This window comes from Microcebus murinus, chromosome 21 (assembly GCF_040939455.1).
Source record: "Microcebus murinus isolate Inina chromosome 21, M.murinus_Inina_mat1.0, whole genome shotgun sequence".
Taxonomy (NCBI): domain Eukaryota; kingdom Metazoa; phylum Chordata; class Mammalia; order Primates; family Cheirogaleidae; genus Microcebus; species Microcebus murinus.
Window position 1 is genome coordinate 15,615,193 of NC_134124.1, and position 22,298 is coordinate 15,637,490.

At 48.9% G+C, this 22,298-nt stretch overlaps 1 protein-coding gene across 6 annotated transcripts in view; it reads left to right on the plus strand.

Annotated features, from left to right (window-relative positions):
* The window catches only part of ABLIM3 (actin binding LIM protein family member 3), a 109,155-nt gene that overhangs the window by 42,067 nt on the left and 44,790 nt on the right, over positions 1-22,298 (plus strand). For all 6 annotated transcript variants that reach the window (XR_012913988.1, XR_012913987.1, XR_012913986.1 and 3 more), the window contains 4 exons: positions 8,447-8,630; positions 10,857-10,969; positions 17,265-17,391; positions 21,165-21,258. Coding sequence is in view for 1 of the 6 variants with exons in the window: in XM_012741577.3 (XP_012597031.2) it covers positions 8,447-8,630; positions 10,857-10,969; positions 17,265-17,391; positions 21,165-21,258 (518 nt within the window). In the remaining 5 variants the exon portion in view is untranslated. The remainder of the gene's footprint in view (positions 1-8,446; positions 8,631-10,856; positions 10,970-17,264; positions 17,392-21,164; positions 21,259-22,298) is intronic.

Below are 22,298 nucleotides of genomic sequence, written 5' to 3' on the forward strand. Positions count from 1 at the left end.
CGGCCATCAAGAAACTCCTGGACTTCTTTCCTCGAGATCTAACTAGACTCTGCACTGAGCAAACAAATTACATATTCATATCCCCTAATTTGTTTATAGAAGCATATAAGGGATATATTTTAATTTATGTAATTTAAATTTGATATTGAGATTTGGCAAATCCCTTTGGCACAAGTTGAACTGCAAGAGTATCTTGTGACTCTTTTTACATTCTCAGAAATTGAGACAGGACAAAGGGTAAAGACAATAAAACTGTTAGAAAGTGATTTGGGATATAACTTTGCAATTATATTCCTAAGAGAGTGTATCAGTTAGCTTTTGCTTAAGCTAAAACTTAATAGCTTAAACCAATCTTTTATTTAGCTCATGATTCTCTGGGGATGGGGGCAATGCTTCCAGGCTGAGCTGGCTCTGCTTAGCTCTCCTGGCCTCATTCCGATGATATGCAGTCAGCTGGTGGGTCCGCTGGCAGTGACTGGCAAGCTGCTAACCTGGGTGCCTCCACATGGCTCTTCATCCTCCAGCAAGCTGGCTTGGGCTCGTTCATGTGGTGGTGTCAGAGCTCCAAGCGCAGCAAGAGAGTAAGCTTCGGTAAGTAAGATCTTCTCCAGCCACAGCTTGTGGCCACTAAATAGTGGCCTGCTGTTGGCCAAAACAAGTCAAATGGCCAATGCAGACTCAAATCAGGGTCGTGGAGAAGTAGACTTTGCCTTTTGTGGAGGGATCTGCAGCATCAGTTTTCAAGGGCAGGGAAGAGAGCAATTTGGCCATTTTGACAATCTACCGCAGGGAGGTTATAGAATCTCTTTCAATGGAAATTTTAAGGGGGAAAAGAAAGGCCACTATTTTTCTGAATTATTTCAGAAAATAATTTTCCTATGTCAGCTTGCTTAAAGATAAAACAAATGAGAGGATTTTCATTACCAGCAGTAACCAATATAAAGATTAGTTACCCTAGATAGCCTTCTCATTTAAAGAATCTAAAATTTTTGTGAATTTCTTTTACAACTCTTTTAACATGCATTACTGTGTGAAAGGAAGTAATTTGCAGAGGTCAAAAACAAAAGAAAAGCAGAAATCCTGCTGTGACTACCAATGCCAGATTTCATTCTGATAGCTTGTGCTAAACCTTGGAGACCTTGAGCATTTTACCCCAATGTCTAAATAGATCATGGAAACAGAAGGCAAAGCCAAGAGTCTGGCCAGAATGGAAATCTAACAGGAGACCTCTATATAAAGCTGAGGTTTCCCCCTGAAAAATTTTTGCTCACATTATATGATGGATGAGAAATAACATGGCTCCAGAGAAGAAGTCAGCAAGAAAACTTGCCTGTCCCTACTGTCCCTACTTAGAGGGGAATAAAAAATTTTATGAAAGCATCTATCCATAATTCACTTTTTGCATGGATTCATGAATGATATTCACGCTATGTATTTGTTGTAACTTTTTTTTTAATGTAGTCAAGCAGGAAATTTAAAATGGTCTTCTATTTGACAAATGGCAGAAGCAAATGATAATCCTCTTTGGAGGAACTTCACTTTACTCCAGACCTCAAACAATTCCCTCAGATAATGTTATTAGGAAAATGAGTAACTCACACTCAAAGCCACACAAATCATAATGGAGAGCCAGCAGAAACCATGGAGAGCAGAATCAGAACCTCAAAGACTTTGTATATTAGAATGTTCTGTCATTATATAATAACTGTATGAATACATTTGAACAAGTAAGAGAAGCTAGAAAATACGAGCAAAAAGTAAACAACACATTATAAGGAGTGGCACAGAAGATTTGAAAAAGAAACAGATAAAATTTTTAGCAATAAAAATATATAATCTTTGAAATTAAAAACTCAGTATATAAATTAAATAGCAGATTAGATGTTGCTGAAAAGAGAATTGATAAACTGAAAAATTTAACCCAAAAAAGTTATGCAGATATAGCCCAGAAATACAAGAATATAAGAACTCAACATTGTATTGCAGGTTAGTGGTATGTTAATTAGGCAAGAAAAAGAGATAAAAAGCATCCAAATTGAAAAGGAGGAAGTAAACTATCTCTGTTTTCAATGACATGATCTTGTACAGCAAATTCTAAAGAGTTGCACTAAAAACTGTTAGAACCGATAAACAAGTTCATCAAGGTTTCAGAATAAAAGGTCAATATACCAAAAGCAATTATATTTCTACATAATGGCAATAAACAATCTGAAAATAAACTTGAGAAAACAATTTCATCTATGGTAACATCAAAAATTACATAAGAATAAATTTAACAAAAGATGTGCAAAACTCCATGAAAACTACAAAATACTAAACAAAAGGAAAGACCTTCTGTGTTCATGGGTCAGAAGAGTTGCTATTGTTAAGATGGCAACTCTTCAGCTCGATCTACAGATTTAATGCTATCTTAGCTCAGGCTGCCATAACAAAATACCATAGACTGGGTGGCTTAAACAACAGAAATTTATTTTCTCACAGTTCTGGAGACTGGGAAGTCCAAAATCAGGGTCCCAGCATGGTTGAATATTGGTGAGGGCTCTCATCCTGGCTGGCAGTTGGCTGCCATCTTGCTGTCTCTTCACATGGCAGAGACAGAGAGGAAGAAAGAGGAAAAGAGAGGAAAGAAGTTGGACTCTTTTTTTCACACATACATACAAATTAAACTGAAAATGGATCAAAGACCTAAATGTAGAGTCTAAAGCTGTAAAATTTCTTAGGAAAAAATAGAAGAATAAATCTTTGTGACCTTGAGTTGGGCAAAGATTTCTTAGATGTGACACCAAAAGCATAAGCCACAAAGGAAACATATAAATTAGACATCATCAAAATTTAAAACTTTTGTGCTTCAAAATACACCATCAAGAATGTGAAATGTTTAGCAAAATCATTTCTCAAAAAAAAAAAAAAAGAATGCAATGACAACCCACAGAATGCAAGAAAATATTTGTAGATCATATATCTGATAAAACACTGTGTCTGGGCTATGTAAAGAATTTTTTGAACTTAATAAAAAAAACCAAATACTTTCAAAATGGTCAAAGGATCTGAATAGATATTTCTTCAGAGAAGTTATACAAATGTCCAATAAGCGCGTGGCAAAAATGCTCAATGTCATTTGTCATCAAAGAAATACAAATCAAACCACAATGAGATACCATTTCATATCCAGTGCAATAGCTATAATCAAAAAGACAGATAATATACATGTTGACAAGGATATGGAGACATTGGAACCTTTACACATTGACAGTGGAAATGTAAAATGGTACAGCAACTTTGGAGAACAGTCTGGCAGTTCCTGAAAAGGTTAAACATAGAATTATCATATAATCCAACAATTCCAAATTCCATTCCTATGTATATATTCAAGAGAAATGAGAACATATATTCACACAGCAATGTATACATGAATGTTCATAGTAGTATTATTCATAATAGGCAGAAAATGGAAAAAAAATTATCTATCAGCCAATGAATGAATAAATAAAACATGGTATATTACTACAGTGAGATAATATTCAGCAATAAAAAGAAATGACATGCTAGTGAATGCTCCAATGTGAATGAATCTTGAAAGCATGTAGGAAAAAAACAGTCACAAAAGGCTACATATTGTATGACTCCATATATATGAAACGTTCAGAATAGACAAATACAGAGAGACAAAAAGCAGATTAGTGGTAACCTAGGGCAATAGAATACAATACAGCAGTGAAAATAAATGAACCTCAGTTACAGGCATCGAAATGGGTGAATCTGAAAAACATAATAGTAAAAGAATGAAGCAAGCGCAGAATAAATGCAGTATGGTTCTATCAACGCAAAGTTCAAAACCAGGCCAAACTGAGCAATATATTGTTTATGGATGCCTCATAGGCAGTAAAACCATGAAGAAAAGCAAGGGAACGATACACACAAAATCAGGGGCAGTGTGGAGAGGAGCCGTTCTTAAGGAAAGGCAAACGGGTGTCTAAGGAACTGGCAGGCCGGGCGCGGTGGCTCACGCCTGTAATCGTAGCACTCTGGGAGGCCGAGGCGGGAGAATTGCTTGAGCTCAGGAGTTCGAGACCAGCCTGAGCAAGAGTGAGACCCCCGTCTCTACTATTAATAGAAAGAAATTAGCCAAACAACTAAAAATAGAAAAAAATTAGCCGGGCATGCTGGCTTATGCCTGTAGTTCCAGCTACCTGGGAGGCTGAGGCAGTAGGATTGCTTGAGCCCGGGAGTTTGAGGTTGCTGAGAGCTAGACTGATGCCATGGCACTCTATCCAGGGCAACAGAGTGAGACTCTGTCTCAAAAAAAAAAAAAAAAAAAACTGGTAATGTTCTGTTTCACCAACCTGGTCGTGAGAACATGGGAGTGTATTTTATTATTCTTTAAGCTGTACGTATGTATTTTTTATATTTCTCTATGTATAATATATTTCACAATTAAAGTGTTTTAAATAATGAATTAGATCACCCTCTAGGGCCCTTCTAACTCTTTGACTTTGAAACTTCATAAACTCCAGTCTCATTTGAAAAGGTGAAAATCAGCAGAATTATATGACAGCATCCAGGCCCCTCAAGGTGTGTCCTTGGTGAACCGCCTAACCCCTCGTTTTACAAATGAGCTCCAAAGAGGTGACGTCACTTTGCAAAGTCACCCGGCACCTGAGCGGTAGAACAGGACCGTGGACAGAGGGCCAGCAGCCTGCGAAGCAGCACACTTTCCGCTGGCACGTGCCAGGGCTGTGTGCGAGGCCTCCTTCCAGGCGTCCTATTTACGGCGTGTGTTCATTCCAGATTTGCTCAAAACAGATCTAATTTTGCATATTCTGTCCCATTGTCAAACTATACGATCTGCTTTTTTCCCTTTTAATCGATAGATTTTATTTGTTTGATTCAGAGCATAATGACCGCCCCGGGTGTGTTAATGCCACGTCAGTTCCTACTGCGTGCAAACCCTCTCATGGCCTTTCCTGTTATTTGAACATCTGGCTCTGTCGGCCTCGGACACATCTGCCGTGCCGGTCCCACCTGCCCTCCATGCCTGTGCGCCCCGCTGTATTTCCAGCAACCCCCGAGAGTCTCGTCAGCATTTACGTCCTTTCTACCAAAAACTTCCTCCTGTAACTCCTTGGGGGAAACAGAGGAACTCATTGTTCCAAGCGTTCATAAGGGCCTCCGAGATTTCTCCACTGGGGGAGGTGACTCTGGGGGCGGAGTTGGCAGGGGAGACCAAGGAGAGAAAAGAAGGGGAAAAAACAGGAGCTGTTTCCAATGAGGTCGTAGGCCATGGCCAGACTGATTCCACAGCTGTGAAGTCAATCGCTCCACCACCTGCACACCCCAGAATAGCCTGTGCTCTGGCTGTGCCGCTCCGGAGACCGGGCGTTGCTGGATGTGAATGTTCATGGTGCCGATGGAAGGTGATCCCTTCCTCACCTCCCACCCCCTCCTCCACCATCCTTCCTGGGGTGGCTTCAGGGGCCACAAGCAATACCTCGCACTGAGTTTTTTGTTCTTGTTTTTTTTTTTGTTGTTTTTTTTTTTTTGAGACAGAGTCTTGCTTTGTTGCCCAAGCTAGAGTGAATGTCGTGGTGTCAGCCTGGCTCACAGCAACCTCAAACTCCTGGGCTCAAGCAATCCTTCTGCCTCAGCCTCTCGAGCAGCTGGGACTACAGGCATGCGCCACCATGCCCGGCTAACTTTTTCTATATATATTAGTTGGCCAATTAATTTCTTTCTATTTATAGTAGAGACGGGGGTCTCACTCTTGCTCGGGCTGGTTTTGAACTCCTGACCTGGAGCAATCCTCCCACTTCGGCCTCCCAGAGTGCTAGGATTACAGGCATGAACCACCGCGCCCAGCCCCTCGCACTGAGTTTTAAATGTTTAGGCATAAAGTAAACCCTAAAGGAAGCTCTTCTTCTAGACTCATAGCATGTCAGTTCTAGAAGCTCAGCCTCTTCACTTTGCATATCCGTGAACGGAGGCCCCAGAGAAGAGGGAGCCAAGGTCACCGTCATCCAGAGACTCGGTGTCAGTGATGAGACCAGAGCCCAGGTGGTCCGATTCCCAGACCACTATGTCTCCCACTGTCCTGCACAGTATCCCCCAGTGCAGTGACCTCTGGAACCGCCTCCTCCTTGCTCAGTCTGGCCCTTTAAGCCTCTGGCCCGCCCACAAAGGTGAACAAACATTTGCAAAATATCTCTGGCATTCACCTGGAAGTCTCTCCTATTTTTAACCTGGCTTCGTTGGCAGAACAACTTTCCCTGTTAAAGATGGGGTGTTGTCACCCAGTTCTAGGCTGGCTTCTCAGACTTATGGGCTTGGAACTATCATGCTGGTTTCCCCACCATTGATCTCTCTTGGGAAAGCGGACTCATCCTGACCAAGTGCTCAGGAAAGCGCTGTATACAGCCGGAGTGCCTGCTTATTAACGTAGACAAGAGCTGCAACTCTCGATTAGGCTAGTTCATGGTGGCCTGGCCAGCGCCTTATCTCATAAAGGCAATCCAGGTGGAAAGTCAAACCATCGGACAGCAGCCTCAGAACAGGGGGAGGAGCTCACAGGATTTGAATGGGCTCTGCTGTTGCCTTCCTTTGATGCTAACCAGCCTTCCTGGCTCACTCACTCACCCTTGCTCCAGCTGACCAATGCACTCCCCGGTGACTGCAGCTCTGGTGGCCTTGAGAGCCAGTCATTCCCTTGGAAGACTCTGCCTCTTTCTGCTCTGCCCATTATGTGTTGATTTTCATAACTTAACTCCTTACAGGAAAATCTTATTTTGAATATTTCTAAGTCCTTCAGTGGGGGTGGGTTTCACATGATTCAGTCATTCGAATTCCTATAAATCCACCCGTTCTTCTGTTATCTGTCCTACATTCAATTCCTCCCTATTTTTTTTTTTTTTTTTTTTTTTTTGAGTCACAGTCTCACTTTGTTGCCCAGGCTAGAGTGAGTGCCATGGCATCAGCCTAGCTTACAGCAACCTCAAACTCCTGAGCTCAAGCAATCCTCCTGCCTCAGCCTTCCAAGTAGCTGGGACTACAGGCATTCGCCACCATGCCCGGCTAATTTTTTCTATATATATTAGTTGGCCAATTAATTTCTTTCTATTGATAGTAGAGACGGGGTCTCGCTCTTGCTCAGGCTGGTTTTGAACTCCTGACCTCAAGCAATCTGCCCGACTCAGCCTCCCAGAGTGCTAGGATTACAGGCGTGAGCCACCGCGCCTGGCCCAATTCCTCCCTATTATCTACAAGGATTTTCCAAGAGACCTTATGAGATGCCTTATGAAATCATGTTGCATCTCTATTCAGAAGCCATCAAGGCAGTTGATCATTTTTGCAGCCATATAATAACGAGTTATTATAATCTTCTCCACACTTTTGTATATGTTTGAGTTTGCTTTTTTTTTAAGTTTTTTTAAACTAGGGAAAAAACTATCCATGGCTTCTCAGTATCCTACAAAGCCTAAACTTCTTAAACTAAATTCAGGCCTTCCTCTAAATGATCTGAACAATCTTTTCCTGTATTACTTCCCTCCGTTCTCTACAAGCACCACCCCTACCCCAGCCTTCACACAAATATCACTTGCAACTTCCTACCTCTGTGCCTTGGTTCATTCTGTGCCTTCAGTGTTCAGCTTGGACACCACCCCCTCCAAAAAGCCTCCTGTGATCCTTTCTGACTGGCAGGGCTTCCTTCCCTCCCCACCGGCCAACTTACAGCCCTCCCTGCCTGCACCCACCCACGGGCCCATTGCCTACGACCTAGGTCATTTTCTCTGTATGGTCTTCTCTCTGCATGCAATTTTAACTCTTCAAAGTTCAGGGGGTGTATTTTATCATTCATGCCCAGGAACAGACTTACCCTACAGGGCCATGGCAAGCACAGATTCTAGACTTCACATCATCCATCCCATTCCCATGCTAAGCTGTTCCAGGTTGGGATTCGGAGCATATGGTCCCCACCCGTTCTTCACCTGGCACAGAGTCATGCCCACAGGAAGAACCCCGGAAGCGTTTAACTGAATGATTCTATTATTGCATTCATGATTCCACCAGCTGTGCAGCGTTGTGTGAACCACATGGCATTAAACTTTTCACTCGCGTGTTGAGAGGATTGCACAGCATCAGTGCTTCTCAGTCTGTGCAGCAGAGTCAGCCTGGGAAGCGTGTTCAGATGCAGGTGCCTGCGCCCCAGCCCCAGGGAGTCTGAGTCCGGCCCAGGCATCTGCCGCTTAGGAAGCTCCCCAGGTGATTCCAATGCAAATGGACTACAGGCCGTACTTTAGGGAATACTAGCCCCCAAGAAGGCCTGTGAGGTCTGATATGACACCTGGCCACTCCTGACAAAGTCAGACACCAGTCTGTCCCCCAGCGAGAGCCTTGTGCTCACAGACCCTCCCTGGACTCAACCTGCCCTTGTTTCTCTCTTTGTTTCCCCAAGTGTGTGGCTGTGGCCTGGCCCAGTCCGGCTTCTTCTTCAAGAACCAGGAGTACATCTGCACCCAGGACTACCAGCAACTCTATGGCACCCGCTGTGACAGCTGCCGGGACTTCATCACGGGCGAGGTCATCTCCGCCCTGGGCCGCACCTACCACCCCAAATGTTTCGTGTGCAGCTTGTGCAGGTGAGCGGGTGGCCAGCAGGGCCATGGCCCTCCGCATGAGCCCCTAGAGAAGGGGAAGACTCGGCCTTTCCCAGCCAGCTCTGGGGTTTATAGGGCTTGTGTACACTGCACACTTAGATTCCTAGAATCTCAGAGAGGTACAAGGCCAGTGGTTTTCAAACCTTTTAGCAGCTGAATCTTTTCTGTAAAATGCAATCTGTTGTAAAACACTAGTTGGTCCTGTGATAAAGACAGGATGAGGATCTGAACCCTGCAAACTCAGCCTCCCAATTGCCCTCAAAAGGCCTCCAAAGGAACCACTGAGTACCCTGGTCTCTCAGAACTCAGTTTGCAAACCACAGGTCTGGCCTGGCCTCCACATCCTCGTGTACAGGTGGTACAGGGATCTCTGTTCATAGCCTCCCTCCGTCCACCCGGTGCCACCTCGTGCTGGCGGAGTGACCCTGGCAAGGTCCCTTCTCTGTAAGATTCATTTTCTCCACCAGTAAAATGGGGATCAAAACCATTCCAACCTTTTTGGGTTTCCTTGAAGATCAATGAGATGATGCCTGCAAAGACCTTAGTTCAGTGACCAGTACATAAGTGTGTCTGTTTTTATTATTCTTTTCATTATCATAATGATAATCATCTAACCTCTCTCTGGACATCTCCAGGGATGGAGCTCTCCTCCCCACCTCCTTCCTCTCCCCCCCTGGCATCTCAATCACTTGTTAATTTAGCAAATGTACATTAAGACTCCACTGTATATATGCCAAGCACCACATTAAGGAGATGAAAAAAAATGAAAAAAACCTCAGCCCTGCCCACAAATACGTTAAAATTTAATGGACAGCTCAGATTAAATCATAAGTAAAGCATGATTAGAGTACATATATATTTTTAATTGGGAAAAAAATTTGTAGACTAATTGTTCTCCCCATAAAATAGCCACTGGTTAGTTACCAGTTGGAGTAATTAATCAGAGTTTCTGATTGAGACTAATGACAGAGTGTGCAAGAAAACAGAATCTCCCCGTGGTATTTATTCATTCGCCCATCTCTGAGCACCTAAGCCCCGGGTCCTGGAATCCCAGACCCGTCAGAGGTTAGCACAGAGGGTCCATATGGCACAAGGTGAGTTTGTAGTCAAGCCCCATAGAGATGAAGTGACTCTCCACGGTCATGACTTTTTGCAAGTGAGTGGCTGGGCCATGAGGACGTAGCTCCCTTGTCCCCATGGCTCATGCAAGGGCGGGGGAGCCGCAGGAAGCCGATATTAGGGGCATATAGCCGGTGCCCCACACCGCGTGAGCAAGAGCAGCCCAACAATGGGATCGGCAATGCCGGATTCTGTGTGCGGTTTACAGTTTAGCCAGGGAGACGGAGCATTGCAAGCTTGAGAGCCCTGGGCTGCAGAAACCCAACAGAAACCCAGAGGGGCGGAGGAAGAGGTTCTTTATGGACTGGCAAACTTCCTATTAGGATGGGGGATTTTGAGAAATGTCTGAATAGTAAACAGAAGAAATTTTGGTAAGTTTGGGAACTGAATGAGGTGGGTTCTTTTGTTTGTTTTGGGGTGTTTTTTTTTTTTGAGGCAAAGTTTCACTCTGTCGCCCGAGGTGGAGTGCCATGTCATCATCCTAGCTCACAGCAACCTCAAACTCCTGGGCTCAAGCAATCCTTCTGCCTCAGCCTCCAGAGTAGCTGGGACTACAGGCACGCGCCACCAAGCCCGGCTAATTTTTCTATTTTTAGCAGAGACAGGATCTTGCTCTTGCTCAGGCTGGTCTCGAACTCCTGACCTAGAGCAATCTTCCCACCTCAGCCACCCAGAGTGCTAGGATTACAGGCGTGAGCCACCGCGCCCGGCCTGAATGAGTTCTTGACGTATGGGGATAGGTTAAATCGGGATGTAAAAATCCTTCCAGGCAGAGAGAACAACTGGATGAGGCGTTAGTAACCTCTTCCTCTTAACAGCTGAGAAATTAAGCTCAGATAAGCGTCATGACTTGCCCAGTGTCAAAATCCTACGAATGGCCAACCGGCCTCAAGCCCTGGCCTCTGGGCCCCCGCTTGAGTGGTTTAGTCCGCCTGGCACTGTGAGCAGTGTTTGAATTTGCCTGATGCTCTAGAAGTCAAGCTCTACATGCTGCCCACATGCTTCGAGCACATGTGTTATCAGGTCACCAAGAGCCACAGCGCCCCTCAGAAGAGGAGGTGTCGAATTTCTCCCTCGAACCCCTTGCAGGAAGCCTTTCCCCATTGGAGACAAGGTGACCTTCAGCGGTAAAGAATGCGTGTGCCAGACGTGCTCCCAGTCCATGGCCAGCAGCAAGCCCATCAAGATCCGCGGACCCAGCCGTAAGTCCTCCCCACGGGCCTCCCTGTTCATGGGCGCTGTCTACCCGGGCACCCCTGTCCCTGCACTGTCACTCCCCCCCATAGGCCTGGAGGGGAGTGGGGGTGCGAGGTCCCACCCTGCAGGACCCCTGCCGCATGGCCCAGTTGGCATTTGGCCCAGACTCACGAGCTTCACGAGCACAATGCAGGGAAGACAGGCTGCCCGGCCACAAACAGTGCTGGCCGCTGCCACGCATCGGTCTCCTGGACGGGTCTCATCTGGGATGAGCTGGGTCCTGATCTTAGGTCTGAAGGGCACCCCAACAGAGCTGATCAAGTGTTTTGTCACCAGTGGTTCCCAATGTTTACAGACTCCGCTAGGAAAGAACTTGCAGACATGTCTCACAAAAGAAGAAATTTGGGGTCCCCTGGTGGCAAACCACAAGAGCTGTGCTGGTGGCTCTTACAGTGTCCATGGCCCGCTGCATGCCTGCCACTGTGGGACGTGCAAAAATGCAAATTTCTGGGCTTGCCTTGGACCTCTAGGGATGGAAGCTAGGAACCGACATTCTTAGTAAGCTCCTGGGTGATCCATTTGCTGTTCCTAAGATTAAGAACCACTGTCTAGGGATGTGCCGGGGGTGGGGGGAGGGCATCTGCCATGCCACGGTGAGTGCTATGTCCTATCGCCAAACCACAAATTCGGGGAAAAACTGAGGATGGAGAATGTACCTTAGAACAGTCCTTCTAATCTGCGGAATGTCTGTTCCATTCAAGCGTGCCTAGTGACAAGACGTCTAAATCACTGTTCCCAGACGCCCTTGTCAGCCTGCCGACTGCATGCACCCCACCCCCTGCACACACACACACACACACACACACACACACACACACACACACACCCGCAAGCCACGCCAGGCTCCAGTGTTCTTTCGTGCTATATGACACTCTCCCTGGCGTCGTGGAGAGAATCAATGAACCCCCATTAGCTCCTGTGCTGCATCCCTGGGCGGGTGGGGGGCTGTGGGCCACGGCAAGGCAGAGTCAGCAAGCTGGGGCCGCATCCGCCCGAGGGGGGAGCGGAGAACACCCCGAGTCAGCAGGCCTCGGCTCCCAGGGGCTCCATTAGAGGCCGCCCAGCTGTGGAGCGGAGCCCCGAGGAGAGAGACAGTGGGAGGCCTCCCTCCCCTGCCCGCCCTGCCTTTCAGCCCAGGGACCTGTTCCTGGAATGCGGGCGCCCCTCCTCCTTCTGCGTCCGTGCTCGGGCTCGAGAGCAGTTTGCTGCTCCGACCACGTTTCCATCTGAGGGTGGCTCAGTGCACACGCTGCTACCCTTCACAGCTCCCTGAAAGCATCATGCGGAACGACAGAAAGACTGGGCTGCAGGGCTGCAGGGCCACGACCCGGCGGCTGGTGCTGCCAAGGGGCCCAGAGGCCAGCAGGGCCGACACCACCGAGGCAGGAGAGAGGCAAGCCCGAGACGGGAGGCTGCCGACTTTCTGCGGGCTGCAGAGCAGTCTCGTAGCCTCCCCGAGACTCAGTTTACCCAGCTATGGAAGAGGGACTGAATTTTTACCTTCCCCACAGGAGTGTTGTGGAAAGCAAATGTATTGGTACAGGAATCAAACTAACATACAGTGTAGTGTGTAAAATGTTCTATAAATATAGAGAGAGTGAGGGGCGGCAATGTTAGCATGGAAGATGAATATACAAAGCACACCAAAGAAAGGACTGAGAATAAGATTCCTGAATTTCGTTATTTCTGTCGGTTGGGTCGTGTGTTACTCTGTGTGCTTGGGTCTCTGGCAGGTAGGAGATTTCCCCTGCTGAATGCGGGAACCTCTCAGGAGAGCACGTTTTCGAGGAGAGGGTCCTAAATGTCTCCACCATGGTTTGGGTGATTAGGAGGTAGAGGAAGGTGAGGGAAGTGGGAAAGTGAGTGGAGAAGAGCAAATGAGCACCTGGGCAGTTTCCGGAGGGCGCACCCAGGACTCTGGCTTATCTTGTCACTCACGAAGTAAAGACATCAGTCCGGGGATCTGCAGTGCCTATGTCTGACAGAGATATTTTCTCCAAAGGTGGTCACTGTTCATGCTGAAAATGCAAAGTGGCCTCCTGGCTGCAGGGGATATTGGAAGTGCTTCTGACTTCCCAAGGGACAGAGGGAACCAAGGCCAGATTCAAGAGATTTCTATGAAAAAGAAAGAACATAGTGTGGAAAAGGAAAAGAAGGATGAAATAGTATTTTTTTTTAAGCTACAAGTGTGAAATTTCATCCCTGGACAGTAAAGATATTCTGGAAAATCAGGAGCAATGTCTACTCAAAAGAGACCAAGAAGAAGACTCAGAAACTATTGAGAGGAAAGAATCAATCACATTGCTTACCACAGGAAGAAGAAATGTCCCCTTGGGACCTCTCTGAGAAGAATTAGCAACAGTAGCAGCATCAGCATCACTATCCCATCACCAGCAGCACCTCGACAGCCACAATCATCATCAACTGGCTGTCACTATTGCCAGGCCCTGCACAGACCTCGCTGAGAACAATCAGCAGCAGTAGCTGCAGCACCCCACTATTGTCACCACCATCGCCATCACCACCATCATCATGACCAACACCACTGTCTCCACCATTGCCATCACCATTGTCACCACCAACACAATCACCACCACCACCACCAACACCACCATCAACACTACCACCATCACCACCAATACCACCAACACAATCACCACCACCACCACCAACACCACCACCAACACCACCACCAACACCACCACCACCAACACCACCATCAACACCACCACTATCATCACCACCACCATCGCCATCACCACCACCACTACCACTACCACTACCACCACCACTATCACCATCACCACACCATCACCACCAATACCACCATCACTATCACCACCATCACCACCACCATCAACACCACCACCATTGCCATCACCATCACCACCACCACCACCACTATTACCACCAATACCACCATTACTATCACCATCAGCACCACCATCAACACTATCACCAACACCACCACACCATCACCACCAATACTACCATCACCACCATCAACACCACCACTATCATCACCACCACCATCGCCATCACCACCACCACTATTACCACCAATACCACCATCACTATCATCACCACAACCAACAACAACACCATCACCACCAACACCACCATCATCACCACTGCTAACATTGATTATTACTATTTTCAGGCACTGCACCAAGTAGTCTATACATAACATCTCATTTAATCATTACAACAAGTCTATGAGGGAGATAAGAGTCACTCTTTCATAAATGAGAAAACTGAGACTCGAAGAGCATAAACGACTTGCCCAAAGACACATGATGATAAGTAATGGAACTAGAATGTGAGACCAGGCAGTCTGGCTCTGGAGCCTGCTCCCCTAACACCCTGTACCAGAGACATGACTTGCTAATGGGAAGGGCCCTGACTTCCTGGATTAGTTGGCCAAAACAAGGTGGAGAGCTTGCTATGACAAAACCCATTCATTTTTGCTGATCTAAGTGGAATGAATGACACAGTCAAGAGAGACTAAAAATGGCTATCCGAGGTCTTTAGAGAGCTCAGTGATAAACTAAAGGATTTGGAGGAACAGGTGGTGGCATCAGCATCACACGTTCTGCCAGCTGAAGACTGTAATTTTGGCATAGAGAGGAACATAAGAGGAGTGGACAGCTGGCTCTGCAGGAACCAACTCGGGACAGGGTGTGGCTTTCCTGACCCTGATTATTACACTAGACCCACAGGCTCCCAGATGGGGCATCTGAGGCTCCATCCATGGTCAAGAGTGAAAGGAAGAAGAAGAGGGAGGAAAAGGTCCGATAACTAGGAAGCCAGTGCAATGGATGACCAGCAGTAAAACATGACAAGAAAAGCCACGTGGAGAAGACATCTCAGAATTCTTGGAGGAATCAGCAGGGCTTCCCCACAATAGGAATACGGCTTCTGCCTTCAATCGGAGATGGGCAATGCACAGGATATGGGTTACAAACACAAGAATGTGAAATAATAATGACGACAGTCATTTACTGGGTACATACGTGCCAAGCATTGTGCTGAGGCCTTACATGCCTGATTTTCCTTCATCTGCACGCCAGTGTCATAAGAAAGATACTCAGATGAGGAAGCTGGGGCTTGAAGGTCTACAACTCACAAGCAGAGAAACTGGAGTTCTCCCATCGGCCAACTTCTCACCACTCATTCTAACCTCTCAGTCCAGCCTCTAACCACCACACCGTACTATCTCCTACATATTAACTCAAGACCCTAAATTCATCTCAGATGTATCGCCAAAACTTAGAAAGATAGGACTCATTGCCAGAGTGTGGCCATGAAAGGGTACAGCTCTTAAATAAGCTTTACTGAAGAGGTGGAGAATTGTCGTCCACCTCCGTGGGATCCACAAGCGAATTCATCAGTGCATGACCATGTCAAGCAAGGAAAAGTCAAGTGTAAGGTATGAAAGAGAAGAAAGAAGCTGTAGTTGTCTTTAATCATTTGAAGGAACCGTTGCATGGGGAAAGAGGTGGCTTGTTCTCGGAGCATAAGAGCAGGGGCAGTCACAGGAGTCGGGTCTCAGCTCCATGTAAAGAAGACAGTCATGACAAGCACACCTGTCCAAAGGCAGAGTGGACTTCCTCAAGAGGGGGTGAGCCACCCACCCCTGCAGGCCTTTAAACAGGGGATGGGTGCCCATCTGTCAAGAATGCTGTAAATTCTTATACTGGGTGGGACATCTGGCCAAATGCTGTGAACTCTGAACCCCTGTGGAATTATTAAGCCTCGTCACGGAGGCCCACAGGGACACAAGTTCTATATTTGTGTCCTACGAAGCTTGGCGAGACACCTGCGTCCCCCAGGTTCCTCTGCACTGAGCTTGGGCGAGTCACTGAGTCACTTCAAACTGCTGTCTGGCTATAAAAGAGAAGGGGCACCTCACCTCTCCAAACTATTGCATTCTGAAACCTGTAATGACCGGGGAGGGGCTGCAGGGACACTTAGCGACTTAGGCCCCGACACAAGAAGGGTAAAGAGTTAAATGCCAAAGCCCTTTATTCTCCCAGCCCCCATACGAAGGCCTGAGTCTTGCAGCATTTTGCAGTTGGCGACCATCCTGCCCCTGGCTTCTACGGAGGGATGTTAGAATCGAGCTCCACAGCCAGGAGGTGGGGCAGGGTGGGAACTGACTTGTACAAACACTTCATCAGGGACCCAGGCCCCCCCCACAGCCTGGACACACCACCCTTTCTAGACACGCAGACACATCATCTTCCCTGCTGGGGCCAGCTCCCAGATGGATGTGGGGGCTGCGCAGCCAGGACCCCCCAACGTGTGTGCCGTTTCTTTTCCCCTCGCTACTCCAAAGCGTGCATGTGCCTTGTGGTGCCAACAGGGAGGTTTGTCCTCCTGTAAACTTTGCCCTGTGACCCATTCCTCCTCCAAGTGGGCCATCCGGTCGGCTAGTCCTGAATTAATTCCCAGCAGCTCGAAAGTACCTTGGACGCTGCTCCACTTCCTGCCCCGCCCCAGGCACTCATTGAGCAACAGGCAGAATGCGGGCTTGGCCCCAGTGCACGTTCCAGGGTGACGGTGACAGGGAGTGGGGGCACCTTCCTGGTTTGAGACAGTCTCATCAGGCTCTTTAATCCCTGCTGCCTGGGAAGGCAAGTGTTTAGCATGTAAGCACGCTGGGAAAGGGAGGGCGTGGTAAATCTGTACTCACTCAGCAGATGTGCTTTGACTTCCTGCTATGTGCCGAGCACTGTGCTGGACAAGGGCATGGATTTGACCACAAAATGTAGACACAACCCTTGCCGTTGAGTATACAGCCTGAGGGTGAAAAAAAAAATGGATACTTAGCCTGTCCCCAGGAGCAGTGCTTCTTAAACTTGACTGTGCACAGAGATCTCGTTAAATTCGGTAGGTCTGTCGGGGCCTCGGGGCTGCACGCTGCAAGCTCCCAGGAGACGCCCCTGCTGCAGGTGCCACCGTCCCAGGGAGTAGCAGAGCTTAGGTAGCGACTTGAGGAGGGCCAGAAGAAGTGCAGGGTCCCCTCTGGATGAACAGCATGGGCTAGGTGACAAGCAGGGAGGTCTTTCCTTCTCCCCCACACCCAGACCCCTTGTCAAGAGGCCAGGGCTCCAGCGGCCTCTTCTCCCACTGGTGGAGTCCCCGGGCAGCTATGGGAACACTGGCCTTCAGCAAGGGCTTTCCTCGACTTCGGCCTGAGACGGCCCGGATCAGAGCGGGGTCCTCTTGTCTCTGCAGACTGTGCTGGGTGCAAGGAGGAGATCAAGCACGGCCAGTCGCTCCTGGCGCTGGACAAGCAGTGGCACGTCAGCTGCTTCAAATGCCAGACCTGCAGCGTCATCCTCACCGGGGAGTACATCAGCAAGTGAGTCTCCCGTCCCCTCGCCCCACTACCTGGGCCTCTGCATTCTGCGAGCCTGCCCCCCTGCCCTCGCCTGAATCTCAGCGGCGTCTCCCTCATTTCCGCCGGCTACTCTGGCCATGAGGGCGTCGATCCCTGCAGCCTCTCTCCCCGCTGGGCCTCCATGCGTTTCCTCCCCGATCCTCAGGCACCGTCCTTCCCTGCCTTCTGCTCTCGGTGCCCTCGCCTCTCCTCGGGGGTGGCCTCCCACCCACCCTCTCTCACCACCTCCAGCCCGCTCACCCACCCTCGGAGTGCCCTGTTCGTTTCCTTCCCACGGGCTGCCGCCATTTGTAATTGTCCCAGTTAGCTTTATGATAATGATAATAATACCAGCCACCATTTATTGAGCTCTTATTACGTACGAGGAGCTCACTGACTACTCCGTGTGGATTATCGCCGTCGGCCCCCATCGCTGCCCCCTTGAGGCGTTTATCCCCACAGATACTGAGACTTGGGACTGATTAACTTGCTCCAGTGACAGTGTTTAATGTCTGTCCCCTGCAGGATGGGGGCTTTGTCTTAGTCACCCCTGCATCCCCTGTGCTGAGCACAGTGCCTGACCCTTAGTCAATAATACAGCTGTCGGGTGACTTTAACTGAGGTGACAGGAGGCAATGGGCACATAAAGTTATCCAGAGAGAGAGACTGCTCCCCAGTGACCCACACACTGTGGCATTACGCAGGTGTCCCCGTGCTGCTGGGCCCAGTAACCACATGTATACACTCAAGAACCTGAAAGCAGTTGTAAGCACAGACTCTCTGTCACATCTTTGGCACTTTCTGGTCCCAGACACTTCCAGGCACCGCCCTGTGGCCCGATGCCGGGAGAGGGTGAGCGTGCAAAGGCGCAGCTCACCCGGCTTCTGCTGTCAAGACCCTCAGTCTGCCGGGGGAGACAGCTGTGCCGCGTGCGGGAAGATCACCACGCCAGGGCAGATGTGCATGGGAGCTCAGACAAGCTTTGTTCTTCAAGACCAGGGGTCCTCAAACTTTTTAAGCAGGGTGGCCCCAGTTCACTGTCCCTCAGACCATTGGAGAGTGGGCATTGTGGGCCCAGGACGAGTCGGCTGCTAAGCAGGACAGGCAGTGGCGGCAAAAACACCCAGAGGGCAGGATAAATGTGCTAGGCGGCCCACATGTGGCCCGCGGGCCGTAGTTTGAAGATGCCTGTTCAAGACCTTCTTGATTTACTTACCCCGACGTGTTATGAAAAATAAAAAAAATAAAAAAAAAAAAAAAAAAAAAAAAAAAAAAGACCTTCTTGATCATAAGTGACAGAAAACCCAACTCCAACTCAATTAAAAGCAAAAACGAGAGCTTATTGGCTCATAGAAATGGGAAGGCCAGAGGCACACAGACTTCAGGCATGGCTGAATCCAGGGGCTTAAAGACGTTCTCAGTGCTTCAGAAGTCTCTGTCTCTCTCTCTTTCCCTCTGTCTTACCTGTGCTTTCCTCTGTGTTCAATTCATTCTCAAGTGGGCCCTCCCCAAATAGCAGCCAAGAGAACCACCGGCAGCCCCAGGCTCTCGCTACTTCAGCTTAGCCAGCCTAGCAGGGAGAGAGGCCTCTTTCCAAAGAACTCCAGAAAAAGTCCCCAGGATGCCTCTGATCTGGCCACTCTTGGGTCACATGCCCTTTCCTGACCAATCACTGGCCAGGAGGACCTGAACCCTCCTGGGCACCAAAGAGCCGCCCACAGCAAGCCCGAGTGGAAAGGACTGGCTTCCAAAGGAAAATCCAGGGGCGGCACTGCCTTCTGCAGAAGGGGACATGGATGCTGGCCAGACAGCACTTGCCTTTGTCTGAGGCACAGGTGAAGGGCTGTGAACATTCAGAGAAAGGAGGGATCACTCCCAACTAGCAGAAGTGGAGCCTGGAATCTGTGAGAGCTTCATGGAAGGTGGTGATGTTTGGGTGGACCTCGACAAAGGGGGTAAGACTCGAAAACGCAGAGAAGGAGAGCTTCTCAGCAGAATGCCTGGCCTGGCAAGGGCAGGGAGGTGGGCAGATGCTAGACGCCTCCATCCTGCTTGGGAGCTCAGGTGTGTGCACAGGTGAAGCAGGGCCCCAGGCTGCACAGGTGAGCTGAGGTCAGGTCACCGAGAGCTCTGAATGCCATGTTAGTAGGAGCTGGGCATTCCCCCCCAGCCTGGCAAGGAAGGAGTGCCCTTAGTAAGCCACCAGCCAGGAGTCCTCAAGTCTGGGAGCCTAAGTCAGAATTCTCTGGGCAACTTATGGCTTGCTTAGAGCTCCTTTCCAGGAGGCCCAGCCCAGGTTGCCCACCACACCTGGCACCTCTACCACCTGGCTCTGTGCCCCTCACCTGGCTGCCGGCAGAACGGCAGGGGCTCAGAGGCACTGGCTCCGGCATCAGATGCCCCTGTGACCTTGGCAAGGGACTGAACTGCTCCAAATCTCAGTCTCCTATTTACGAAAGTGAGACTGAGAGGACAGCCTACCTCGTTAGCTCAGAGATCTATGCTTCTCACCTAATACGTGCCCAGTAAATATTCATTTTACCATCTGCCTCTTTTTAGAATTGTGTGTATTTCAAATTGCCCAGGGCCTCACCAACCAGGAATCCAAATGAGGATTCATTATGTTGGCATTTACACCCAAATCCAGTTGGCTCGCGGTACCCACCCCCTGACAAATGGCTTTCCCCCCAGCGGAGTTATCCTCCCACACCCCCTGAGCGAGAACCTGGTTGAGAGGGTTGGGGAAGGGTGTCTCGTGGGCTCACAAACAAGTCCCTGCCTTGTGGCCTCCAGAGCTTTGTCGGGCATCAGTCCTCGCTGTGCTTCTCCTTCAGAGCACACTGACTGCCCTGTGCCCAGGGCGGGCCCGGCAGTCCCAGCGTGCCAACAGCTCTGAGATGGAAGCCTGGCATGCCGCTCCTGCAGGCTCAGCGTCTGAGCCAACTTTTCTTCTACCCAAAAGTGGGGGAAATGTCTCTCTCTGTCCTCGGAGTTCAGACCTAATCCTCAGAGCTGGGGGGGGGGGCCCGGGGCAGGGTGGAGGGGCTGAGCTCTCCGATGTCCCCAAATGTCTCTTCAGCCCCAGAGAACTGAGCACCAAATATTGTCCTCCTCTCGGCGATCATGGTGATTCCTCCAGCTGCCATTTCTGAGTAGCCGCGCTGGCCAGACGCAGTCCTGAGCCCTAGGATACACTGGACACATCTCCTTTAACCCTCGTGACAACCCCGGGTGACGGACCAGACCACCCGGGTTTGAATCCTGGCTCTAGGTCATCCTGGTTGACCTGGGGCAAGTGACTTAACTGCTCTGTGCTTGGGTTTTCTCATCCACACAATGGGGATACTAATAGTTCTGCCTTCCTAGGGCTGCGGTAAGGATTAAATGAAATAATCTACGTAAAACATCATCAGAGGGCCTGGCACACACCAAGCAATAAATCTCAGTGGCTATTAGCAGCAGCATAAGAATAATTAACACCGATCTTACCACTGGCTGCTAAGTTGTAAGCATTGGGTAAAAACGGAGCACACAGGAGGTGCTGGGGTGAGGTAGCCGGGGGAGGCTTCTTGTTTTCTGCTGAGCTGGGAGCACAGTCAGGTGGTTCCCTCACTACAGGTGAAATCTGTGATTAAAGGAGGAGCCTCTAACCTCGGTCCGTTCCCCGTAGGCTGCAGGTCCTAGAACTAACTGCCCTGTGACACCCTCGCTGGTCCCCCCTAACTTCCTTGTCCTGTGTGAATATCCTCTTACAGGGATGGCGTTCCGTACTGCGAGTCCGACTACCACTCCCAGTTTGGCATTAAATGCGAGACTTGTGACCGATACATCAGCGGCAGGGTCTTGGAGGTGAGTGGGTACAAGTAACCGTGAAGGTGTTTGAGCAGAGTGGGCTGTGACTCCAAAAAGTCATCACTGAGGAAAGAAAACGTCACCCGTCACCCCTTCTTCCATAGCCTCAATCTTCCATAGCCTCCGCCAGCTTTGCTTGCCACCATGACCTTGAGCAGATAACCTTGCTGACATCTCTGGGCATCCCCAAAATGAGAAGGTGGACAAAATTATGCCCGGGTCAAAAAATGCTGTGCCGGGAAAATCAGTTGCATCTTTGGATTTGGACCCAGACAGATTTCTGGAGAGTGACAATTATTTTCCTCCCAGCCCTGCCGGAGGATAGAAGCCTTTTTTTATTTTATTTTATTTTTTTAAGTATTTGGTAATGTGCTGATTTAAGAACCAGCTTGTCTAGCAGCTTGCTCCCCAAGCCCTCCTTTGGCTGGTCCATCACCATGGCAACACTCTCCCCAGCCTTGGATGCACAGCTCGCTCTGCCAGTGACAGACAACCTGCGGCACCCTTGCTGAGCTCCTGGCTGAGCCCCCTGTCCTCTGGCCTCCCTGGCCTTCCTTCCCATTCCCTGTGGGCCTGGAAGCTGTCTTCCTTTACTCTTCCTATACTTGCTATACTTGGACCACCCATCTTGAGGAATTAGAAACAGGAAAGCATTTGGTGCACAGGAAAAAATAATAGCCTAACAGTAGGAATAACTGGGTTCTAAAATTGACTCTATTTGCTAACTCTGCTCACTTTGGGGGGAATATCATGGCCCCTCTAGGTCTCAGTTTTTCCATCAAGTAATAGCTGGAGGATGGCAGAGTGGATCAGCTATTGCAAACAGAATTGTTAATTCTGCCCAATCTGGCCAGTTGAGTGTGGTTCCCACGAGTGCGGTGTGGGGAAGGATTCTGCAGCCACGTGTGGGCTCAGCAGCAGAGAATGTAGCAGCCAGAAAGGACTGTCTCAGGAGACAGGCAAAGCAGATCTCTGAGAATAAGGAGGCCATCCCTGAGGAGCCCTGAGGTGGGAAGAGCTAGAGGAAGAATGAGCTT